We start from the raw sequence: 24,605 nt of genomic DNA, 5'->3' as shown, positions 1-24,605 counted from the left end.
GCAAACTTTTTCCTGCAGAAAAAGCAACAGTGCTGTCAAATTTGACTTAAAAATTAAAATATCTAAATTGATGAGGAATATCTTTGATGTGCGATAATAATATTACCTAGTTCTATTAAATTAAATACAGATCTTCCCAAAGGTTATACCTCAAAATAAATCATTTTAAAACAAAAACTATGCTTTAGGAGGAAGCCAAGCTTTAATGCACAACTACCTTGTTCAACCTATCAAAAATCCAACAAAAAAAATCCAACAGTGTTCTCACCAGGCTGTACTCTTGCGGGACTCCCGCAAGGAAAATAGGAATGGCGCATTAAAACCCGCGCAAATGCGCCCACTTGGGTGCACAAGGATGCTACGAGCAAAACAGACTTTTACACTGAGTAAGTTAGCAGCGTTTTAATGGTCAAGCCACTACTCCAGCTCTTTGCTTCAACTGAATAAAAATAGTTTATCAAAGTATTCAAAGCCTTCAATTTTATTGACTTTTGTTTTGTTGGCGTAGCACAACTTGGACATCTTGACTGCCATATTGGATAAGGTAGGTACTTTGTGTAACAGATAATTTAGAGTGTGGGCTGATTTGTTATTTGTCGTGGGACAGAGAAAATTACATTCTTTCACCCTATAAGTACCAAAGGATTTAAGAAAGTGTACAAGATCATCGAAACGCGGGTGAAGAGGATGAAAAGGACAACGTAGCAAACAAAGATCAACAAGCTGCTGCACTGAAGAAAGACCATGTTTTTCAGAGTGAATGGCAGTCGAAATACACATGGCTTGCCTATGACGCTGACAAAAAGATGATGACCTGTAAGATCCGTCTCAAGGCAAACAAATCATCAAAAAGACAAATACATTAATTTAAAATATTTTCAAAGAGCCACCATTGCAAGAGTTCCAATCTTAACGTGCCTTGATGAAATGGACAGAGAAATCATGACGTATCTTTTCCACCCTAGTCATGAAGCACAAGTAACTTTGTCCCACTTAATATAAGCCCTTGCAGGACCCCAATTTTTCAGGAAAGGGGGCCTTGAGACTCCCTAAGACAAAGTCTTGGTGAGAACACTGATCCAAACATAAGTGGAATTCTGGTAGAAGACTAACAATGGTCAAGATTGACACTCCTACTTCACGGAAAGGTTCAGCATTCATGCGCTATAGGCCAAAACATGCCTTTGACATGTATAGATCTGTTCATGACAAAGCCCAGTTTACCAAGAGATGATTGCATAATTTCATACTAAAACCTGCTTAACTCTTTCCCTCATTGATCCCTGGGAGTGAGAGTTAACAGATTTCACTATGTCTATCGCCAGACGATTTTACTCCAGTGCCTGATGAGTCAATGGGTTTTACCAGTCAAAAACCACATGTACAGTATTTCCCCTCCATTAAATAAAGTGCATTGTCATCATTTAATTTTAATTAGTATTGTTGTAAAATACTATCATTACCATCTTATGATGATGATTATTATTATCATTATCATTATTATTAGTGATATCATTATTATTAGTGCTGGTAAGCAAATACTGAGTAGAGCCTGGGAGGAGAGTGCAACTTCCCATCACATGATTACCTTGTTTGGCTCTTTTGTTCAATCCTGCCATGTGAGCCTTCTTGGTTTGACATTTTCAAAGCTCAGTTTGTTCTTTTTCTGTTTAGAAATTTAATTCCTCCCTACCCCTGCCCCAATCCTGTTTGGCTTTCTGGTTCTCTTGTATTTTTTCCTTACAAGCTTATTGTTACTGGGGGCATATTGTCACTTCGCTGGACTGTGTTAACTTGGCCTCAGGACAACATGCCAGCAACTATGCCCGCCTAGTTTGCAATACAGGCATGTGGCACCTCCTCTGCTAGGCGCCAAGGGCCCTGCCAGTGCATTCCCTGCCCCTTGTTTACGCCCCAAGTTATGTCCACTGTCTTTTACTGTGCACCAAAGCATTGATAATTATCATCATCTATCACTAACCAAGTTGCAATGTCATGCTCCCGTTTCATGAAGTTACTCAGCTTTTTAAGTCCCTTTACATTCTGTTCAGTCAGACTCTTTTCCGTTTCCCATGTGTTATGCAAATGAGACCATCCTTTCCACTTAATCAAGTACTGCACCTCTTGCGGTTCACCTGGAAGAGGTTCCCCGCGCTTCCTGGTTTCCTCATAATCAGGTGCATAGACTGTTGTTATGGCTCCAATCTCTCCTGGTCGACCAATGCGACTGTACAGAACCCTCTCAATGCATTCCCTGTCATCTTCCACATAGTCGCCGCTGGCATCCTGACTCTGTTCGATAAGGTCATCTGAGTCAGTTCCATCTTCACTCTCCTCTTTGTAACTAAGTCCAGAGCAAAAAAAATAATTTCTCATGTTAAATTAGGCTGATAGAGACATTGTTGCACACTCCAAAACAGTTATATGGAATTGCTGTTTCAGATAATAATGTCCCAAGGATGCAATATAATTATGACATGTATATTAATGTGGGACAACAAAGGAAAAAGGATGAGCTATGCAGGTGCATATATTTTTCCTACTGATAGACCATGTTCAAACAGTAAACCTAAAAATACGCCACTTACACACTTATGTCCAGGTTTGCACGCAGCTGCGAAAATTGCAAAAAACAGTGAAAAGAAGACGACATGTCCCCAAATAGGACTTGCAATCTCTGCGATTTTTGCGAAAATTGTGCAAAATTCGCAAAAATTATAAAAAAGTGAAAAGAAGAAAGCAAGGCCCCAACTACGACCCACGATTTTTGTGATTTTGTGCGAGATTTACCGTAAAATCACCAAATTCTTAAAAGCTGAAAACATATGAATAATAACGCAAGTACCCGACAAGAATCAAGATTTTGGCAATTTTTGCTCAATTTATAACAATCCCTAATATATCGCATTTAACTCTATAAGGCATAGGCAATGCATGTACTTCTGTACAGGACTCCTTCAACAGGCTACAAACTATGCATAATTATGTTCGTTCATGGTATAAAATCTTCATAAAAGAAGCTCCAAGTACCATGCACTTTTCGCAGTGAATCAAAAATTGGCAAATTTGTTCCATTGGAGATAACATAGGGCTCTAATGAGTCACAATAGAACTGTAAAGAGATACAGTAAGCTTGTAAAAGCTCCCACAAAAAGGCCACGTTTTCATGATGTTGGCGAATATTGTAACTTTAGGCAACTTAGAGCGACTTAAGAAAAAAAATGCCCAAAAAATCAGGCAATTTAAGGTGAGTCTAGTCTTCTCTATCTTTTCAGTTTTATGCAATTTTTCACACAGTTTGGAAGTTTTTAAATTAATGATTTTTCGCATAATTTGCAATTTTGGCAAAAATCGCAAAAATCTTTTTGCAATTGTGTGCAAACCCTGACACATCTCCACTTACACCAACTTCGACTGAATCTCAGTTTTAAAATGATAATGATGATCATGCATGATAATGTTTAACTTCTCAAATCGTTAGCGCAGTTTTCAAATGAGTGGCCTTTGGCCTAAAATCTTGTAATTGCTTCAAGTTTTGATTGGTTTACTGGATTGTCTCCGTCCTTTTTGATTGGCCAAAGTAATTACTTTGGTGTTGGTTTTACAACACTCATTTGATAACAGCTCTATCAGAAGCCCCAATCAATTTTTGAGATAAACTAAGGACCCAGATATACACATGTATTTCATTGAGAAAGAGCTAATTAAGCAGGCTCGCAAAGCAACCTAGCTAGCGAGCCTCGGTGACTTGTTGCATTTCAGGCAGTGAAAAGAACTAATTTTTTTTCCAGCCCTGTAAATTAGCTGCCAGTGGAAGTCCTTGGTGACAGCTAAAATCTCCAGATAATCAACTTTTCAGCAATGTTTATTGTTCATAAACATATTCAAATTAATCAAAATTGAAAAAGACTGCACTTCGCCTTTTTGACATAATTATGTAAACCCTCTTCGCCATTTCAATCATTTACCTTGAAATTGTAACTGCAGCTCTTCTTGTAGAATTTCTATTATTTTCATCATCATCGTCATCATCGTCGTCTTCATCATCATCATCATCTTCCTCTTCGTCAGATTCTTCACTCTCTAACTTCCTCACCCTGCTAGGAGCTTTCTGTGGTGACAGCCCCAGGTTTCTCTTTCGCGGGACAGAATCTTTCACTTTCGGTACAACGGGTGGTACCCTTGCATTTGGCCGTGGCACTGGTCTGGGTCTGTTCCACACTTCTTGTTCAGGGACATAGTTGTCACTGCTATCACTTTCACTTCCATGGCCATCTACTGCCGACCAATCTTCACTGAAAAAGAACATTAGCTGCACAGGTTTTACACCAATAGCAAGAAGATCAAGCTATTTATGCATTAACATTAATAACTCTTTCACTTAGTCCGGTAATGCAGGTAATAAGTTGCATACTTAATCTTAATCCAACGAAGTCTGAACACCAGCTACCCATTCACACCAGAGTTGCTAAAGGGTTCTTTTTAGGTTAGAATTGTCTTGGTGGTTTTATAATCTAACGTCTACTTAAAGTGCTACTATGATTAAAAAAACATCACTACCCCTTTTCCTTGAGACTTTGAAAGTGTGTTTCCTTAATTAAAACTCCTTCCCTCGCAGAGTTCAAATTAACCGTTGACTCCCGGGGGGGTTCCCCGTTGACGAGTAAAATCGTCTGGTGTCAGACTGAGTAAAATACTGGCCGGTTTAGGCCGGTTTGGGTGTCAAAGGGTCAAAGGGTTAAAGATGCTAACCTGATCCTAACACCAAATTATTTAACTGGTCAATGGGGAACACTTTCGGGGGTAAAATGGTTAAATGTAACGACATTGACCTCTAACCTGGTAGATGAAATCCTCCTCCCTTGCCTTCCTTTCTTTTTCCTTTGTATTTGTCCATGTTTCTCACCGTCCTCACTTCCTGATCCCTTTACGACAGAAAAGTAATTCTAATTAGTCTACATTGACGTAAGAAACGCAGAAAGGTTTGCATCAAAGCAGGGTCACTGGCGGCTTAGATCAGGTAACTTAGCTAGCTACAACTGAAAAATGATCTATTATTGGAAAACACTGGCTTGCGAACAAAGGTGGAAATATCCCAGGGATTTAATTTGACACCCAGAAATTTCAGAGCGTCAAACCAGAATTTCTCCAGGGTTGGTACTCTTAAGAGTTTTTCAAATTCCATGACTTTTTCCAGTTTTCCAAGACCTAAGGTTTAGCTGCCAGTTTCGAAAATTGTCAAAATCGTCCTTGCTTTTGGGGTATTTTCTGACATAACTCGCCTGCATTCTATTTTGTCCTTGCTTCCACTTCTGCAATAATTTACATACCACCCACAACTATAATTTTCCATGACTTTCCATAACTGACAATTAAATTCCATGACTTTCCAGGCCTGGAAACTGAAATACTTCAATTCCACGACTTTCCAGGTTTTCCATGACCTGTACACATGTACACCCTGTTCTCCCAAATTAACAAGCTTAGTAGCTCATTCATTGTTATTCAACATACATCTTGAATGATATTAAATCTCTCAGGCTCCTTTCTTGACCTGCTAGATCTCCGTACTCCATAGGCTTCCGGATCCTCTTCCCAAAACTGAATAAAAACAAAATTTTGGAATTTCAAGAGAGATGAGAAAGGACAACCAAAAGAAACTAGGCTAAGCATTAAGTAAAAATACAGTGACTTCCATTCACATTTTCAAGACTCTTGTCATCAAGAACAGCCCTTTCAGGACTGCAATCACCACGACAAGCTAACATGATCTTGAAACATATACAAGGCTGCTGCCCACGAAAATTTTAAAGGGGCCCTCAGAGCTTAACGCTGAGAACTTAGGAGCCCAACATATGGAGGGAAAGGTGTTGCTGTGAAAAATTAAGGCGCCCAGAGCTATTCTTTGGGAGCCCCAGGCTACCGGGCTCCTGTTAGGCAACAGCCTTGATATAGATCAGAAGTCTGATAGTGGCACTATAGAACTAAAGATCAGACATCACTGTACTTACTCTATCTTCAAACTTCTTTTTCTGTGTTGGGGTGGTGGGATTGTTATTGACTGCATGAGGGTCTCTTGGAGGTGACAACATAGCTGGGTAGTAATGGGATAATGGAGGCGGCAGCGGCTGTCTCTGTTGTATTTGGGGTTGTTCATTACCTTCATCATTGGACTCTGAATCTGACTGGCTGCTACCTGAGCCTTCAGAGCCTGACTCACTTTCCTGTCTATCAAAAGTCACACCACAAAATTATAAAGACGACTAGACAAATTAGCCAAGCCAAAAAAAACATTGTCGCAGGGTTCAACCCGACTAAACTGTGAAAAAGAGGCAGCATGGCAGGAGACAGCTTGGTCCAGTGCTTAGGGCGTTGAGTTTGCATGCGGTTGTCCCAGGTTCAAATCCTGTTCCGTGATATCTGGGGTCAATTTCATAAAACTTTTACACGTGTAACTTACAAGTGTAGCTATTGTTCTCAGACTCTAAAACAATGGCTACACTTGTAAGTTACACGTGTAAAAGTTTTATTAAATTGACCCCTGGTTTGGATTTTGTTTCCGGTTGTCCCTCTTTGTAAATAGCCAACCGGTTGCCTCCTGCTAGTTCTGCCTCTTTACATTTTACAAAAAGAGTACCTGATAGAGTTTCTGCGCAAGACTCGGATCAGTTGTGGTCTTATGGATTTCATGACACCAAAGCGACATCATGTGAAGACAAAGGATTCCAAATTACTATCAAAACCAGTAGAGTGGTAAAACTGCCGTTGGAAATTTGAATCCGAAGCGGTTCGATTCTTAACACGTGATCTTAAACAAATTGTCATGTGATCCGAAAAATAATGTCACGTCATCCAAAAAAGTGTTTCTTGTTGAATGCCATGACCGCCAACGCACTTTACACGAACCACGTGACAACTTTTTATGTCATGTGACGACTTCTTTTGCGGATCATGTGATAAGTTTTTTGGAATCCGCATTAAAAAATTCTAACGGCAGATTTACCACTGTAGTGATTTTGATAGTAAGAGGGTGTCAATCCTGATTTTCTTAAACTTGGTGGTATAGGCCGTGGTATCTATATATAGACACCTTTCTTTTAAACTATCACAGATTTTCAAAAGGTCTTTACAAGTTCGGTCAACGAAAAAAACATCCTTAGATGCTATTTCTAGTGCTTTCTGATTCCTTTGCCTCCTACAAGGATATCTTACAGATTTTAATCTGACCTGGGGTACCCTTAAGGGTTGAGAATAATAGTTAATCCCATTTTAATTTGGAATAATAGTGACAATATGAAAACGGAGACTTCCAAGAAGTTAGCATTTTCTTCCATTTCACCGAGTGAACCTTCAACAGTATATTTATAATATAGTGGTGCGCATCATTGGTAAAAGGTTAAGCATTAAATGGAGTGCAAGGTTCTGTAACCGATCTGTGAAATGCATTCAATTCTCAAGGGACAGCGATGAAAACGTCATGAGAACCAGCCATCATTGTAAAAAGGATGGACGGAAGAAACTTGTCCACATCAAACCCAACGTTCTATTTTCCCAATGATTCTTGAGTGTGTTTCGCCATAATTCATTCAAAAACTACTTAATCATTCATGAGAAAAACAGCCTATCAGGGCCCGGTTGTTCGAAAGCAGATTAATTTAATCCAGGATTAGCGTAACTTCTGTTTCGTGTTTTCAACTTTTTGGTGAAAATTTCTTGCGCTTATTTTTGTTTTTCAAGATTGACTTCTTCTAATGTAAAGTTTTGCCAAATATCAGCGTTGGCCAGCATTTGTGGGTAGAGATATAAAATCCTTGGTTAATTTTTAAGGCGGGATTAGTGTTAATCGGCTTTTGAACAACCAGGCCCTGGTCATTGATAAAACCTCATGTGCACGAGCCTATGAAGCTTAATAATAAATACTATAACTGATAAAACACTCACTAGAATTCTGTATAATTATAAAGCATGCCAATAAGGCATAGCTTGTTTGAATTCTCTTGTATGGTACGTAATGTTCTCCTCTTCAACCTTTGTTCGGACTCTAGGGAACCACACTTTTTGTTTTTGAAGCTGTTCAAAAAAACTTGCAACACAAGTTTTATCAGGTCTAAAAGCACTTGGCTATGCCTTGCTATTCAACCTGATAAAACATTGCTGCTCGTTTTGTAAACATTACTTAATAATATACTATGTAATGTGAGCATGTGCAAAACCCAAGCCACACCAGAATATTCTTTTGAGTGCATAATTTTCAGGGTATTTCACTGTGCACGCAATTCCTATAAAAATTCACTCTACACATTAAAGTAGTACATACATACGTCTTACTCACCGAGTTCGAGGTCTGTATTGTAAAATTACGAACCAAGTTTTTTCCCACTGATTTATAGCCCAAGTGCAAAGTACGTGGCCCATAAATCAACGGGAAAAAATGAGGATCTGTAATTTTACAATACCGACCACAAAAACGAGGTTAGTAACATGTTTATTATAATTATTTCTGTGGTAATCAGCCACACGGGAAAGGAAATTTGTTGAAGTCAACTGAAAGGTTTAACCGCCACAAAGATTACTGCTTCAAAATCAAAAAACTAATATCTCTTCTTCGCTGTTTGAAATAGTTGCTTGCAAGATTTAAACAGTTTTACAAATTCATGTAACAGAAACAACATGAAAAACTTGCTGGAGAGTGTTTTATCAAAATTTTGAATTTCAAGGACCGTACAAGTACTCAGTCATAAAAAAATGATAAAAACAAGTAAATGGCTCTGTGCAAACATAATTATTCAAGTGACATTTGAGTGACAGATTTGTAATTTTTTTCAATTTTATCCACATTTCATGCTATGCAACACTTATTAAGCTGGTCTCAAGTGAAGAACTAGAAAGAATATAATAAAACAATTTACTTTCTGCTCCTTTTAATGGAATACCAGATATGTCCCAAGACTATTAACAATACATAAGGCTGTGAATTTTTCTAAGGAGAAGGGCATAAATGAATAAATTATTTTTACTTCACCGTATAAGTTTTTGTTGTGAAAGGTTAAGGAAGGTCAAGGGTTAAGACAGAGCAAATAAGATCTCAAGTTTAATTTGTCATGTTTTGCCCCATATTCCAGAAGAAGAAAATTGTGAAGACAAGGAAATGGATGACGACAGTGATGAAGGAGACGAGCAGTAAGATCGATCCCAATCACACAACAACACAAACGGCTCCTTTGTGGGCTACCAAATAAGAGTCCATAAAACAACCACTGCTCTTCACTTCAACAGTAATTTAGCCCGGCTTGTAAGTGAATACATGTTCATTTGCTACTGTTTTAATTTGCTGAGAATTTTTTTTATCAAAAATACTCGGTTATAAGCCGAGACCCCTTCTATGGCTTCATATTTGCCCAAATTGAGTGTGGATTTGTGTAAAAGTCGCTCAGCTTATAGCTGAATATGTACGGTAAGTTGAGTTTGAGCCATGTGACATTGCATCTACAAAAGCCATCCACAAGGGTGGGTCACTGTAACAAATTACTAAAAACAGTTTCATTCAAGCTTCAAAAGAGATACTTTCATATGAAATGGTTTTCTAATGCATAAGCTTTTAGAAGATGGTGTTAAAAGCTATGTGACCAGGTGTCTTTGTTACACCAACACTTCTGACATGAACTTAACACCAAAATGCCTGCACAAGAAGGCAAAAAAGTCAGCCTGGATCAACTCACATTGTTCACCTCTGATCAACATAAAAAAATGATAAGGCCTCAAGAAATCACCCAAGCCCTAATCTTCAAGCTAACCTCACTGAAATCAGGGCAAACATCGAATAGGTTTGGTCAACAAACCGTTTTTCGCTCAATCAGAGTCGAGGTCAGCAATACCTGTGGGCACTACCTGCCCCCCCTATGGAACACTTTCACGTGCTTACTACTACGATTCTCGGTTGAGTACGACATTAGAGAAGTTTGATGACAAAGTTTCAGGATTAAAGTTCACATGTTGTCAAGGGCAACTTGCTTCATTTTCAAGGGTAACTTTTCAGGTTTTGACGTCATTTAACTGGTAACGTTTACCAGTCTGATTTTGGCGGGCTTTATTGCTCATGACATCAAAGCCCTAAAACTTACTCTTGGAAACAAAGCAAGTTGCCGTGCTCAACTGAGAATCGTAGTAAATGCAAAAACAAATTAGACTCTCTCATCAAACAGATACTCTCCATTTGCAAGCTCAAACTCAGTGAATTTAAATGAGTGAAATGACTGTCACATCTTAGAAGCAAATGACCTTGAAGCACGTAACTTGCAACTCTTTTCCTTGGAAGAAAGCTGGGGATTTCAGAACACCAATTTTATGCACACAAAAGGACAAAAATAAGATCGAAGCTGCACACGCAGGAAAATGCACAAGCTATGTTACATCCAAATAAGGAAATTTTAAAACTCGAAAAACCCCTGCTCTCAAACAGAGTTAAACCCTTCAAGGTCACGAGCCTCTGGTCACATACAGTTTGGTTATTATTTTAATAGTAATACATGAAGCAGCAGTTAACCTACATGTAGCAACCTTTGTGGCTTTCTTAATTGGTGTTGATAGAAGAATCCTCCTTACAAGAAGGGGTTTCTCTCCACTAACTAAAACATTCAATAATTAGCAGGTAGTTTGAGGGGAATATTGTGTGTGTGTGTGTGTGAATGGTGAGTTGAGGAAAAATCATAGACAAAAGTTAGGGTTAGTCTGTAAAATGAGGGGGAGAAATTTACAAAGCAAACTCTCAACCCCAAAAAAAGGGTAACAAATGAAACAAACTCTGTGTGAAATTAAAAACTTTAATCTCAGAAACAGCCAGATAGTACATGTAGTACACTTTTTCTTCCATGTAAGTAACCAGGTATCCTTTTTTCCTTTATTTTTAACTACAATTTTGCTTTGGAACTTCCATGATACACATGATGAGTTGTGTTTTTGGTAAGTGTTACTTTCCATTTTTGGTTAATCAACTTGGAAGCTTTGGTCGTGTTAGTCTGTCCATGGTTTTTAGTGTTGGTTTTTGTCCAGGGTTGCGGCTTGTCGTTCTTCTCTATTTCCCTCCTTAACTCGGCACGAGGGGGTCAGGTAGAGGTCTGGTACTGGACTAGAAACCCCCTTGCTCAATTGCGTTCTACCCCTGAAGATTCGCAGCCATTTACGAGCCTAATGGTGTCGAAGTCAGCTTGTCTTTATCCTTGGGATTTTTGGATTCGCCTTGTGGAACCTGTGTTTCATATTCCATGGGATTTCTTTAGTTTTTTTCCATATACTTTTTAAGAATGAGGATTTTAGTGTAAAGATTTTTCATCTTTATTATTCCCATTTTCAAGAACGAATAATTTTCATGGTCAAATATTTATTAATCCCTCCTACGTGATTTAGTTTTTCATATGTATGTTCTGTCTGGCTGTTTCTGAGATTAAAGTTTTTAATTTCACACAGAGTTTGTTTCATTTGTTAACCTTATTTTGGGGTTGAGAGTTTGCTTCCTTCCTTCCTCCCCCTCATTTTTCAGGCTAACTCTAACTTCTGTCTATGATTTTTCCTCCACTCACCATTCACAGACACAATATTCCCCTCAAACTACCTGCTAATTTATATTAGTGAATGTTTTAGTTAGTGGAGAGAAACCCCTTCTTGTAAGGAGGATTCTTCTATCAACACCAATTAAGAAAGCCACAAAGGTTGCTAGGTTAACTGCTGCTTCATGTATCACTATTAAATAACCAACCTGCTGCCTCATGTATCACTATTAACATTACTTAAATGGCCTTGATTGGTTCCATGGAAACACCAAGACATTTGGCCTTTCACACTATTGAAAGAAGGTTGTTGATTTTTTTGCACAGCAAATGTTAAGTGAGATCTGAAGTGTGAGCAACCTCAATGACAGTGTAAAAAAGTCAGATTAATTACAGTATCTAACGTCACCATACATTTTCTGCTGTATTCCATGATCACTTTCATTTCAGTTTTACATTAATTTTTCTGACACAGATTCAAAGGTTAGCATGGCCAACTGGTTTGGGACTTTCTTTGAGAGTTTCCAGGTTTAAGTCCAGCTCTTACCACTGAAAGGTCTTTCGACTCCCAGCCTTGGGCACATGAAAAGTTGATAATTTTGCTAGCATTGTGCAAAAAATCATTGAATTTACACGGCTCTGCAACCTCAAAATCCTGCTCAATTTTCAAGCTTTGCTCAGGTTTTTGCCATTGCCATGTAATGATCGGGACAGAAGTGGTCAATCATTGGAATGTGATCACAATCAAATTAACCAATCAAAAAGCGTAGATTCCCCCCAAGAGGGACAAAATTAAAACTCAGCGATTTTTGATTGGTTAACTTGATTTTGATCAAATTCCAATGATTGATCACTTCTGTCCAGATCATATGGCGATGGCAAAAACCTGAGCGAAGCTTGAAAATCAAGCAGGATTTTGAGGTTGCAGAGCTGTGTAAATGTGATGAATTTTGGCCCGATGCTAGCAACATTATCGACTTTTTATATGCCCAAGGCTGGGAGGTGAGCGACCTTTAGAAGTGGGAGAAATTCAGCTAAATTCTGGAGGCACTTGACCGTGATCCGTCTTGGAAGCTGCACATTTTGTCTATTTATATTGTATATGTTGACACATCGGACCTGTAGGGGAAATCGAAGCATCCCAAAAACCCATCCAATCACTCAGGACAACCCAGAAAATAGTGGGTGAGTGAACTTTATTCATCTGGCCGTCCATAAAATGGATTTTTGAAAAGAAACACCGCAATTTGAAGTTTTTATGAAACATTTTCCTTAATCAGTTGAATCGGCCGTCACAACTGTCTGAAAATAACGTGACACCATGCACTCTTCCATTGCCTGTGGACTAATCAACGGAGTAAGGCTTAATCTCCTTTTTAATTCCATCTTAGGGAAAGTGTCCAGCTTTCTGTTCTTGGAATATTCCCTTTACTTTCACAAATCCAGATAAAGAATCTGGCCAGGAAGAAGATGTCAATGTTTTTTTCTTAATTTTGATATTTTTTTTTTTTTGCATTTACTCTTTGATCATTTCCTTGGAAGGCATAGCATGTTGTCATTCCTGAATTTTCTGAAAACATTCAGGAAAAAAAACCTCCACAAATGCTTGCCACAGTTTGCACAGAGCCAGAATATATTTTCAGTTAACTTCCCTTGGCATTTCAGATTACAAATATTTTTATCCTGACTAGCTTTATAGTTTATTTCCATTGTTCACCGCAAGCCAGACAACATAAAATTTGTTTCAACTTCAATTCCTGTCCATCACAAAAGCATAATAATAAAAGCTACCTTTCAAACCTTAATTTTAAGTTGTATACCTTTAGACTTATTGCTCCACCAATACATTATTAACACTAACAGCAGTAAGACAACTACACTAACTCAGTGAAATCGAAGAAAAATTCAGGTGAACTATAAACTCTGGAAGCAAGATTATTCTCTGAAAGGTCAAAACATTGCGTCAAGAAAAGCACCTTTTTGAAAGGGTTACTGCATCCAAATTTTGTTCCAATGTTCTGAGATACCACCCTTCCCGACAACCTTCTCGCGTCATAATGCCAGTGATGAGTATAAGAAGTCCTAGTGAAAGCTTCAAGGTTGATATTTTTTACAAAGGTTGATTTTTTAAAAAAGGTTGATACTTGGCAACGCTTGATAAACATTGACAAAAATTATACTTCACATTTAGTGACATCATATAAAATTTAGTTATTTCAAAGGAAAACGAGTTAATGATCAGATTGGAAATCCAGAACTCAAGTCTAATTTCAGATGAAAGGCTCACTTACATCTCTTAACCTTTCAGAACAAAAATTCTTTCAATGTTAAGGGTTAAAACTGCTTGAGCAAAACATATATGTGTCGAATCACCAATGAATGGACCATTCATCAACTTCTACCTACGAAATCTTGAACATGAATCAACATGGAGGCAAATTTTGCCAACCACCTATGATAGCCACTATTCCTAATATGCCAACCATATATGAGAGAGTTAATACATTTCACAACATGGCAAAAATAATACATATTTTTGAAGTGAAAAATAAAATTACAGTCACTGTTTGCCTGTGGAACTACAAGGGCATACCGTTACAGAAAAGAGGAACCAGATGAATTGATTACTCAAACCTCCAACAAAATGGAGGCCTTTCTTTTTACACGCGTACATACGTTTAAAAAAGAAACATGAAAACTCCAACGCTGGAGTTTCTAAACGGTAAAGTGTACTCAAATATATTAACAGCAACACTCAAATTCCGATAATTTGCACGTACATATATTCCAATCTCAATCCTTCAAACAAATCTTTAAGAGACTCACCACTACCAAAAACGAAATCGAAACGAAATTAAACACAACGTTCAAAACATGTCGATTTCACGGCATTCGATTTTCTTCGAAACCTCAACAAACAACCGAGTCATATTTTAAGGAAAACATAAGGGAATTCAAATAATATAGAATAAAATAAAAATTACGTAGAGATAACTTCAACTGATAACTACAGTTACGTGTTAATAGAGAATTAAACCAATGTCACCTTTGCTGGATTTGAGCAAGCTAAGGCCAGGGCGCGTGCACGGAACGAGACAAAAATCAGCTGAAAGCAAGCTGATGCAAAAAAGGGCGCTGTCTTGAACACGTATTTCATGCCAAATTATCAGGTTATTTAAAACAAAAGTCGGGATAAGTCGGGAGCACATGAAACAAAATGGGAAATATTACCGGGTGAATGTAAAAGAAAATGTAAAAGATCGGTTAACGAGAAAGCTACAAAAATAGCACGAACAGACACTTCAACACTTGGCTTTCGCGGTGAAATAAAAGCATCGAGTATTTTTTTATTTTCCCCCGTTTCTTTTGTACCTTCCACTTCAGTCTTAATGTCTACTGAGTCAACTTTTCGTCTGCCACGAAGGGACCTTCGAGAACAGTTACAGAACCTTCTCTCGCGAAAATACACGCTACACAAAACAAGCTTCGATCGCGAAGACAAAGAAAATATGGCGGCAATTTAATATGGCATAATTTCCAAAGGCCATTTACCTCGCGACGTTTTGTTGCTGCGGAAAAGAAATGCCCGTAGATCCATGAAGGCTTCCAATATGGCCAAGAGAAATGGTCGATGGTTGAAAATGGTGGGCAAAATGTTCTCCAAACATTATAGAACCCCTTCCTTCGTCAACACTTGAAAGGATATCGACGTCTTCGTCGCTATCAGATTCATTATCCGCCATTTAAATCGCTGTGGAAGACGCGAAGCAATCTTGTCCAATAAATTAGACTCAACACAAACTGTCTTCGACAAGGCTGTACCCATGCTTCAAAAGGGGGTCTTAGGAGAGTGTAGGGGTAAAATTGGAGAGGAGGGCTTCGAAAATTGTTCAAAATTACAAACAGGGCGTACTTGAAATGAGACGAGAAACATGTCTTTTTCTATGTAAGGCACGTGTCAACAGTTGAATAAAAAAGCGATCGAAGAAGGCCAAAATGGTCCAATGAGGGGTGTTAACGAGTCCCAAATACCCGTACAAGCCCTTCGACGTCGAAGAAGCGAAAATTCACCGTTCAGAATCTTCTGGGGAAAAAAACTAAAACTTAAAACCATGGCAGATGGTTCTATCGCCATACCGCGTGAAACACGAACAATGGAGTCAACAAAACAAGAGCGGGAGGCTTGCGATCGAATTTACCGCAAAATAGTCCTCGAAAAAGGCTTGAGGGACGAGAAAAATATGGCTACCAAGGGCCAGAAAAGCTGGATTTTCGAAAAAGTTCAACGAAAATAGAGCAAATCTAAGCGACTAGAGGCTCTCCTCACGGCATCAAGACTCGACTTAAAAAACACAGAAACTTGAAAAAGTGAAACATTTATGTAAAAACGTCATTAAAAGCTCAAAAATAACAATTTATCAAGAGCAAAACGCTTACTTTGTTCCCTCTCTGCCTCCATGTTGGTTAAAACGCGCCGCTCCCTGCCTGTTCCTTGCCTTTGTCTGATGACGCAATGCACTATGGACTTCCATTCAATTGCGCATGTCCTTACGTCAGTTATCTGTTTCTTAGCCAATCATGTGAATTGTTTCTCCATTGTTCCCGTTTGATTTTCTCTCTTTCAAGCTTTTTTCAATATCTCTTTTTGTCCATCCTTATTGTAGGAAAACAAGAAGTAAAGTTTAATATTTACCATCTCTGACCACTTATTTCTGGAGCGATGAGTCGGAAACATGTTTCAAATCACTGAGCAACTTTCTAACAGGAACTTTTGTAAATAAAGCCAGAGTTTTCAAGCAAGCAACCCTGGACAAGATTCCTGTCGGTGTACGTTGAATATTGACTGGCTTGGTCTGATCGGCGTAAATTACAAGTTAAAAAACTAAATATTTTGATCAAGAGCCGATACAACGTAGATTTTATTTAGTAATAAATTCAAATACAACGTAAATTTGATTTAGTAATTGTACTCTTGCTCAAAATCGTAAATAAAGCACTTCTGGAAAAGATCCAAACAAAGAAAGAAAGTAGAAATGGATTCGTGCCATCACACTGAGTTTGATCAATTAGAAAACGCGGCAAATAGCAGTTACAAATGAAAAATTGATAACAATAAGCACTTTTAATAGGTTACCATAGCAATTTAGGTACAATGTTTCACTTACAATTTACAATTTAGTTTTTTTGTTAAAAATTGTTACTGTTACTTTTCAAAAATGCATGCTGCCAAGCATATAAAACGTAAGGTTTAATAGATTGTAAAAGTGGGCAGACACAAAGGGTCACGTTGCAGCGACATGTTGCAGCGAAATGTTGCAGCGACAACAAGCTGTCACGGTAGTACACCCTGAGGCAACATGCATTAGGTCGTGTAGCAGGGAAATGTAGCAGGGACAAAATACACATGAGCATCGCGATCTTCTTATAGTTTTGCCTATGCGCGAGCCGTCAATATTTCGTGGTATTGCCGTCTCACTTTTGCGGCCTGTGATTGGTTCTAATGTGGAAATTGATGTCGTTGCACTGAATTGGGTTGCTGACGTAGGAAAACAAATACCACGTTTCGCAGGTAGAAAGAATTGAAATTTGATCAGGCGCGGGTTGATTAGTGTACAGTTTTATTTATCCTTATAAATGATGGCTCGCGATACAAAACTAATTGCGATTTTGAGACGGCAATCACATTATATTGACGGCGTTGGGAGAAAATATATTCCGTATTGGAATATATTTTCTCCCAACTCGGCGTCAATATAATGTGGTATTGCCGTCTCAAAATCGCAAATTGTTTTTAAAATTCTTCCGGTACATAACCCCCAAACTGGTGATGCGGCACAATTATAAAAGTACCAGTACACACGAGGGGACATGTCGCTGCCACACATCCCTGAAATACGTACCCGCAACATGTTCCTGTAAGAAAAGAAAGAAAGATCTGTCCTGCTAGTTGCCCTATCTCGTGCTCGGAGACTGAGTTGCTAAGAGCGCAGCTCGACGAAGTGAGACCGAAGGAGATGTACAGCCGGCTAGTCGCTCGGCTCCCGAGCACGACCCGTGTATGACCTCGGAGTACAGCACCACAGCCACATCGAATAGACTGTAGACTGGGAGTCGATTTTGCTGAGGGAGGAAAACCGGAGTACCCGGAGAAAAATCCTCAGAGTAAGGTCGAGATCGACTGAATCTCAACCCGCATACAAAGTTAGGATGCGATCCCGGGTACGAAGAGGTGGAAGGCACGAGCGTTACCACACGGCCATCCTTACTCACTGAAAGACATTGCGAATTAATGTCATGATTTTCACTGCTACATGTCCCCGCTACAATAAAGGAGGGAATACCGGAAGCTATGAACTGTGAGATAAGAACCGTGAGTTGCTACTTATCAAAGTAAAAAAAAAATGCTCTACGGCAGGACAGTAAAGCCGTAAAGTTTAAATATTTCAGACCATGATAACTGGAAGGTGAAATCTTTGGAAGTTTCAAGCTTAGCGAAAACGCATGAACAGTGCCTTTGCTTTGCTCATTAATTAAATAATTAATTAATAAACGTATGATTGCGAACTCTTCATCTTTGTACCTTCGTGACAAATTCGTACCAACGAAGATCTCCGAAGAGACGAAAACTGTCTCCTCGGAGACTCCTCGGACTCTCGCCTTGATAATGAAGGGTACAGCGACAAAATAAACACTTGGTGATGTTGATGGTGCCAACTGGCACATGCATGCGATTTTTGCGTTCCAATAAAGTTGGAAGAAGGGCCATTTTCAAGCGCTCTTAAGTCTTTGAAGTTTAATGTTAAATGTTAACACGCATTTCAGACAAATCAACGGGTATAGCTGTCGGCAATGATAATCAAAATTTCAACTGTTGTGGTAATCGTTAACAAAAAGAAACATTGAAATTTGACAAGAACTGAAAGCTCTCTATTAAAAACATAAAACATCATAGTCTGAAACTGAGAATCTGAAAAAAAAACCAAAAGAACTGTGAATCAAGAACGAGGGAAACGATTTGGTGTCGCTTTCTTTTGATAGGTAGGAAGTGAAATGCCACAGTTCGATGAGAAACCACAAAACTTGGCCTATAATTCAGACATCTTAGTCTCAGTTGCTCTTTATAAACAACCTACATATCCTGTTCAGTATATATCTAAGCCTGCCGTAAGCCTTCCGAAAATTCCGATGAGCTAAGAACATAATTTGTTTTTGCGTACGACGAAGCTAAGGCCATTGCCAAACGGAATTAAAACTCAGAGGGCCGCTCCCACAGGATGATGGCCAAGCGATCTCGAAACTTGACTCAGTCACAAGTTTTTTAGTGCCCACCTGTGCAACTCGTCTCGCGCCCATATGCCTGTAATCGCGTAATAAAAAAAAAGATTGTTTGCCCAATAAAGTGCTTTTTGTGCACGAGCTTTGGCTCATCATTGCGGCTTTAACAAAGGAACGAAAAGTGACACGAAGTGCATACGCAAGGACGCGAGAAGAGGGAGCGCGAGAAGTCGCGCGCGAGATCTAGAGTCTGGCAAGTTTGTCAACGAGTGGAATTACAAAAAAAATTGGTCTTGAGCCATTGTTATGAAAGGGTGCTTTTTACGCAGCAAGTCTCCCCCGACTGGTTGGCAACGTTGGCCGAACACCAGACTGCCGTGCGACAAGAGGTCATTCGAGTGGTCAAACCCCAGCGGGGCTAACACTCAGCGGGCTTATAACATTTAAGACGAAATTCCTTCCTTGATTTGTACTGATACGGTGCAATTGGTAAGTTCTTCTCGTGTTCTAAAGGGGATAAAAAGAAACTCCCTTGCTACTGACACTTGTTCATACTAAGATCCCAACTTCAGATGCTTTACCAGTCTGGGTCAACCTTCCTGTCTATTAATTAAGTGAGGTGTTGGATTCTATCCAAATGAGGGCGTTCGATATTGAATACCCTCAGCTTCATCATGACGAAGCCATCTTTTGCCCCGGTCGACTGGCGACACCGCGCCATAGGTGGTATGTTGCGTCTGAAAAACTGTTTTTTGGTCTTGAGCCAATGTTATGAAAGGGTGCTTTTTACGCAGCAAGTCTTCCCCGACTTGTTGGAAACGTTGGCCGAACACCAGACTGCCGTGCGACAAGAGGTCATTCGAGTGGTTAAACCCCAGCGGGGATAACACTCAGAGGGCTTAAAACATTTAAGACATTCAAATGAGGGCGTTAGATATTGAATACCCTCAGCTTCATCATGACGAAGCCATCTTTTGCCCCGGTCGACTGGCGACACCGCGCCAGTGTTTTTCCAACTTCCGAGCAAGTGGAATTCTAGATATGAAGTTAGGGAGACATCTAGATAATTTTGTACCGGACCCGTTAACACACAATTATGGGCACATCGTTTAATCCCAAAAGATGAGGGCTTAAATTAATTTGTAATTCATAGATTCCATTAGTTTGGTGCATATATTACTTGACGAAATTAACCTTGTAATTTGGTATATTTACTACAAGAAGGGAAAATAAACTAATCAATCTTTGCGGTCCTTAAAAAGCCTTACGCAATCACAGGCAGCCCAAGCTCGGTATACGATTTATAGACTTTGCGTGGGAAAATTAACTTTGAGCTTATAAATGCTAAAATAAGCTGTAAATGTAGAAATAAACTTCACTTACTTCTACGTACAGTTGTCCTCGTCTTTTCTGTGGAATCGGAGGGCAAACTGAGTCCGTTTTCGAAGGGTTTGGTGCTTAAGAATATTTACGATGTCGTTAGTTTTCATTTCCCCTCATAAAGAGAAGAAAGGCTGGTGACTCGCGGCGATCTCGTCCCACAAATTGCTCTCGCATCACAAAGCAACGGTCCGAATCGCCATAAAAACACCACAGCCTTAAGGCCAGACAAATTTCCTATCACATCAACTTCACTCCGGGACCACACAGCGATTTTTGGCGGATAAATTCCAAATAATGTTCGGCTTTCTATAATATTCCTACGCGCTCGGCTAGATGTCAGGGGCACCCAACGAATCTGTTCCTCACATTATCTGTTCCCCAGAGGAATCTCGCTGGCTGGCAAAAATACAGGTGTTTCGATGAGCTGGCTGGGAAATTTTGTTATTGATAGAGGTTTTGCCTGGGAATTACTGACTTTTTCTCGCACTTCAACCCGAGCTGGCTGTAGAAACTCTGAAGACTGAGGACGATTAAAAAAATAAAAAAAAATAAAAAAAAAGAGAACCCCTTCCCTCTCCCAGAGAGTAGTCACAAACATACGACGGCTGGTCAGAGTGATTGCGCTTGCGGAAAAAACCTGTACTGTCCCGGTTTTGTCGCTTTTATTCGGTCGTTTTGGATCGAGGGATTTGAAAGCGCGCGGAATTCCTGGCTGGGAAATAAATTTGATCAGTTGGCTGGGAAACCAACCAATTTTATCTAGCTGGCTGGGAAATTTCTTGTGTGTCTTGCTGGGAAAAAGGAACAGATAATGTTTTCCCAGCAACGCTGAAAACACCTGAAAATGCCTTAATAACAATTATTTTCATAAACTGGGGTATTATAATACATTTTACAACAAATTGGTCGTTGGGTGCCCCTGAGATGTGTGGCTACGGCCGTTATAGCTTGATGGCGATCGTATTACATTCTGCACTCTCATGGGACAATTTGAATCACTTGGTCAATGAGAGTGCAGAATGTCATACGATCGCCATCAAGCTATAACAGCCGTAGCCACACATCTAGCTGAGCGCATGGGAAGAATCGACGACGAGTACGTCATTGTAAAATGGAAGTTCTCATATGTGTTCAGTATCACAAAGAATTCACTCCAAAACGTTCCGCTTTGTAAATGAACAGCAACTGTCCTCGAATTACACTTTTAAAAAGTCAAAAGTCTGAGAAATGAGAAAATTAATTTTATGGAATTTTGGGTCGTTAGCAGTTGACGAGAAGTAAATGTCCGACAATGTAAAATTAAACTCGTGTGCAGAGATATGTTTGCGCAAATCCATTGCACAGTCCCAGGTCATAGACTATTTCGCTAGTAACTAGTTTACCTAAATGTACGTTTTCTTTTCCCAATTCAGACCACGTGATGTTCCCAAGGGAATTTTCCATTTGTTTTTTCATAAGTTATGCCAAGAGAGGAGCCATTATTGTCTCGTGGTTATGCATATTTATGCACGTGCATAAGACGGCATTTGAAAGAAACTGTTCCCCAGAGTAACATCACGTGGTCTGAAATGGGAAAACAAAACGTGCAAGCTAAAGAGGTCCATTTAACGACGGTTCGTGCGTGGAATTGAAGGGAGATTTCAATAGGTCTTCAGCTGGGACGGTACAAAACGTGAACCCCAAACTGGACTCCTATTGACTCGGACTTCCTTCTGGGCACCACTCGAAAGAAGAAATAAAAACAACAGGCCCCAGTTGTTCAAACGATGGATAGCGCTATCCGCGGTATAAATCACTATCCAGTGGATACGTCCTAGCCAAACCAATTGCGCTATCCAATGGATCGTGATTTATCCGGTGGATCCATGGCGTTATCCACCTTTTGAATAACTGGGGCCAGATGGTTTTCGCAGTGACGTCATCACATTTTGAGGTCTTCTGAATTTTTATTCAGTACAGGTGGTTGAAGATAGCCTAGAAATGAAATGTATCTTTTTGCGGTTCGATGATGTCTTTCATTTCGAAAATACAGCATTTTGAATATTTCCAAAAGTGAATTAGGTAACAGTGTTAAGCCATCACTTAGCGGACTTGCCCAAGCACAGTCACAAATGGATTTGGATATAAATTGGATTTAGATACGATTTGCGTGGGAAACAAACAACGGGCCCAACCTCGTACCTAGGGTCTTCTCGGCTTTCAATATGAAGACCCGCCGCCATATTGAAAGGCCTGGGAAGACCCTGGGTACGAGGGTGACAACGGGTCGTCAATTTTAACTAATCAGAAGAAGTCATGTCACGCGAGACTGCTTTCAGAGGACATGACAGCTGATTATCACTGGAACCGGTGTTCTAAAAATAGAGTCATTTGTGACTGTGCTGGGGAGCCCACCCATGCCATAATTAACATCACTCTTAGCTAATTTACTCTTTTTTGTTGCGTGACAGTGAAACTCGTCTATAGTTCAGTTTGAGGATACGCCGAGAAGCGAAATGAAAAACAGAGCAGGCTCTAATTTTCATACCGCGCATCGCAAGGTGGCTCAAACCAGTTTCACCACTGGAAAGAAACGTTCTTATTAGAAGGATTGACACTACAACACTTTATCACTTAACAGAAATGTTGTGGTACCATATCAAAAACGAAATTATTGCTGAAAAAGATTCGGTCATTTTTGTGACGTAAAAAGTTACTGTGGCAACATGAAAGCCCTGCAAAAACACCCCATATTTGGGCTTTAGCTGCTCATATCTCGAAAACGACCTAGGTGACCTCCAATTTTTATTTCTGAAATGTAATCAGCATGCCAGAATGAAACTTTCTTCAAAGTTTAAAAACATTCTGTGTAGCAGATTAGAGCCACCTTAACTAACTGAAAAGTTAAGGTAGCTCTGAATCCGCGAAACAGATTTTATTTAAAACTTTGCAGAGCGTTTTATCTTGGCCTGCTGATGACTTTTGTGCAATGAAAACAATTGGAGTCACCGAGTCCGCTTTTCAGATATGAGCAACTAAAGCCAAAATATTCCCGTTGCCATGGTAACTTGTTACGCCACAAAAATTACTGCATTATTTGATAATATGTAAACACTATTTGATAATACTGTATTATCACTGGGAAACAAACAATATTAAACACTGCAAAAGGTTGTTCACCAAACTTCACGACAAAGCTAAACATTTTAAAATCAAAGCTAAGGCCTAATTAATCTAGTTTAGGCTTAATTACTCTTCAGCAGTGATATTCTGTGGAAGACTTAAATAAATCTTTTTTGATAGCCCGGTGTCTTGATGTTCAGTGGTGAAGCGGGAAGAAGCGGTTCCTGTAGAGTAGAAACTCCGGGTTCAAGTCCAATCCTCTGATACGATTTTTCATTCTACTTATTTTCTCTGCTCAGACAAATCCCGCGTCGCAGTGTCCTAAATTAAGGATAAGAGTAAATTCAAAGCAAATTACGAATTAACGATAATCTTTAATTCGTGGAAGAGATAGTGTTCGACAAATGATGCTGTTCATTTGGAAAATACCATTTTGTCTGCTTGCCCCCACAAAGGACTGGAACGACTCAGGATTCACTAGGAAAACATCTGCTTGCTTTTCTAACACGGGACCATATAACGGATGTCAGAGGTACCCTAAATACTTCAAGGTTATTCTAACATGATGTTCAAGGTGGACAACAACGGCATGCACGGGAACGCTACAAAACATCATTCTAAAGCAACAGCGCGTTTAACCTGAGAATGCCGGTCTTAACTTTTCGTTAATGAGTAAATTTCATTGTTGTTGTACTGCTGCAAAACACGGCAGCATCGTGGAATGGCCAACTAAAAGGTTTTGTGAAAGGCGTTACGGTGAAAAGAACGGACAGTAAAACTTTCACTTTCTACCTTCATATGTTCTTTAAGTTAGAGCCTTGATAACTGATCACCTTTTGACCACCTGCTCATATGAACATGGTTCATGAAATTGTTTGACGTGAGCAAAACATATTCAAACAAGAGCATGTTTGACCACAGAACTCCTACTGAGAATTATCGCCACAGGTAAACTGAGCAATCCCGAGGGCTTACTGTAGCAAAACCCCTATAGTACACATGCTTGTATGAAAAGTATTGAGTTTGTGGTGAAATAGATATCGAACACTGCCCAAAGGAATACACCGGTTGCCCTGTCTTCACTAAAGTTTTAAGTAATCGCAAGGCTCCTAGTAGTCATGCTAAAAGCGGTTAATACTTGAATGGGCGGTGACCATTTAATACACGGTATGCTGCACACTTCGGGAAATTTGAGTGACGCAGAGTTTGTCATCTGCATTTCCCACCTGTGCGACAGTATCACGGTGGGGCTGATTATTAGTTGATCTAATCCTCACTCAAGGGTTTTCGTTCCAGTGCACT

General features: G+C 39.5%; 1 protein-coding gene across 2 annotated transcripts in view; it reads right to left on the bottom strand.

Annotated features, from left to right (window-relative positions):
• The window catches only part of LOC138038579 (chromodomain-helicase-DNA-binding protein 1-like), a 53,238-nt gene extending 37,191 nt beyond the window's left edge, over positions 1-16,047 (bottom strand). Inside the window, exons 1-8 of one of the 2 annotated variants that reach the window (XM_068884541.1) lie at positions 15,981-16,047; positions 15,096-15,294; positions 6,012-6,228; positions 5,515-5,601; positions 4,840-4,925; positions 3,969-4,295; positions 1,982-2,344; positions 1-12 (exon numbers count right to left, since the gene is read on the bottom strand). The exon at positions 1-12 is cut by the window's left edge and continues 89 nt beyond it. In XM_068884541.1, the coding sequence (XP_068740642.1) occupies positions 1-12; positions 1,982-2,344; positions 3,969-4,295; positions 4,840-4,925; positions 5,515-5,601; positions 6,012-6,228; positions 15,096-15,286 (1,283 nt within the window). In that variant the 5' untranslated portion in view covers positions 15,287-15,294; positions 15,981-16,047. Of the gene's footprint in view, positions 13-1,981; positions 2,345-3,968; positions 4,296-4,839; positions 4,926-5,514; positions 5,602-6,011; positions 6,229-15,095; positions 15,316-15,980 lie in introns of both variants that reach the window. The other variant, XM_068884542.1, reaches the window with a different exon arrangement.
• Between the last annotated feature and the right edge of the window lie 8,558 nt (positions 16,048-24,605).

Source organism: Montipora capricornis, chromosome 2 (genome assembly GCF_036669925.1).
Source record: "Montipora capricornis isolate CH-2021 chromosome 2, ASM3666992v2, whole genome shotgun sequence".
Taxonomy (NCBI): Eukaryota; Metazoa; Cnidaria; class Anthozoa; order Scleractinia; family Acroporidae; genus Montipora; species Montipora capricornis.
This window is presented reverse-complemented; position numbering and strand designations above follow the sequence as displayed.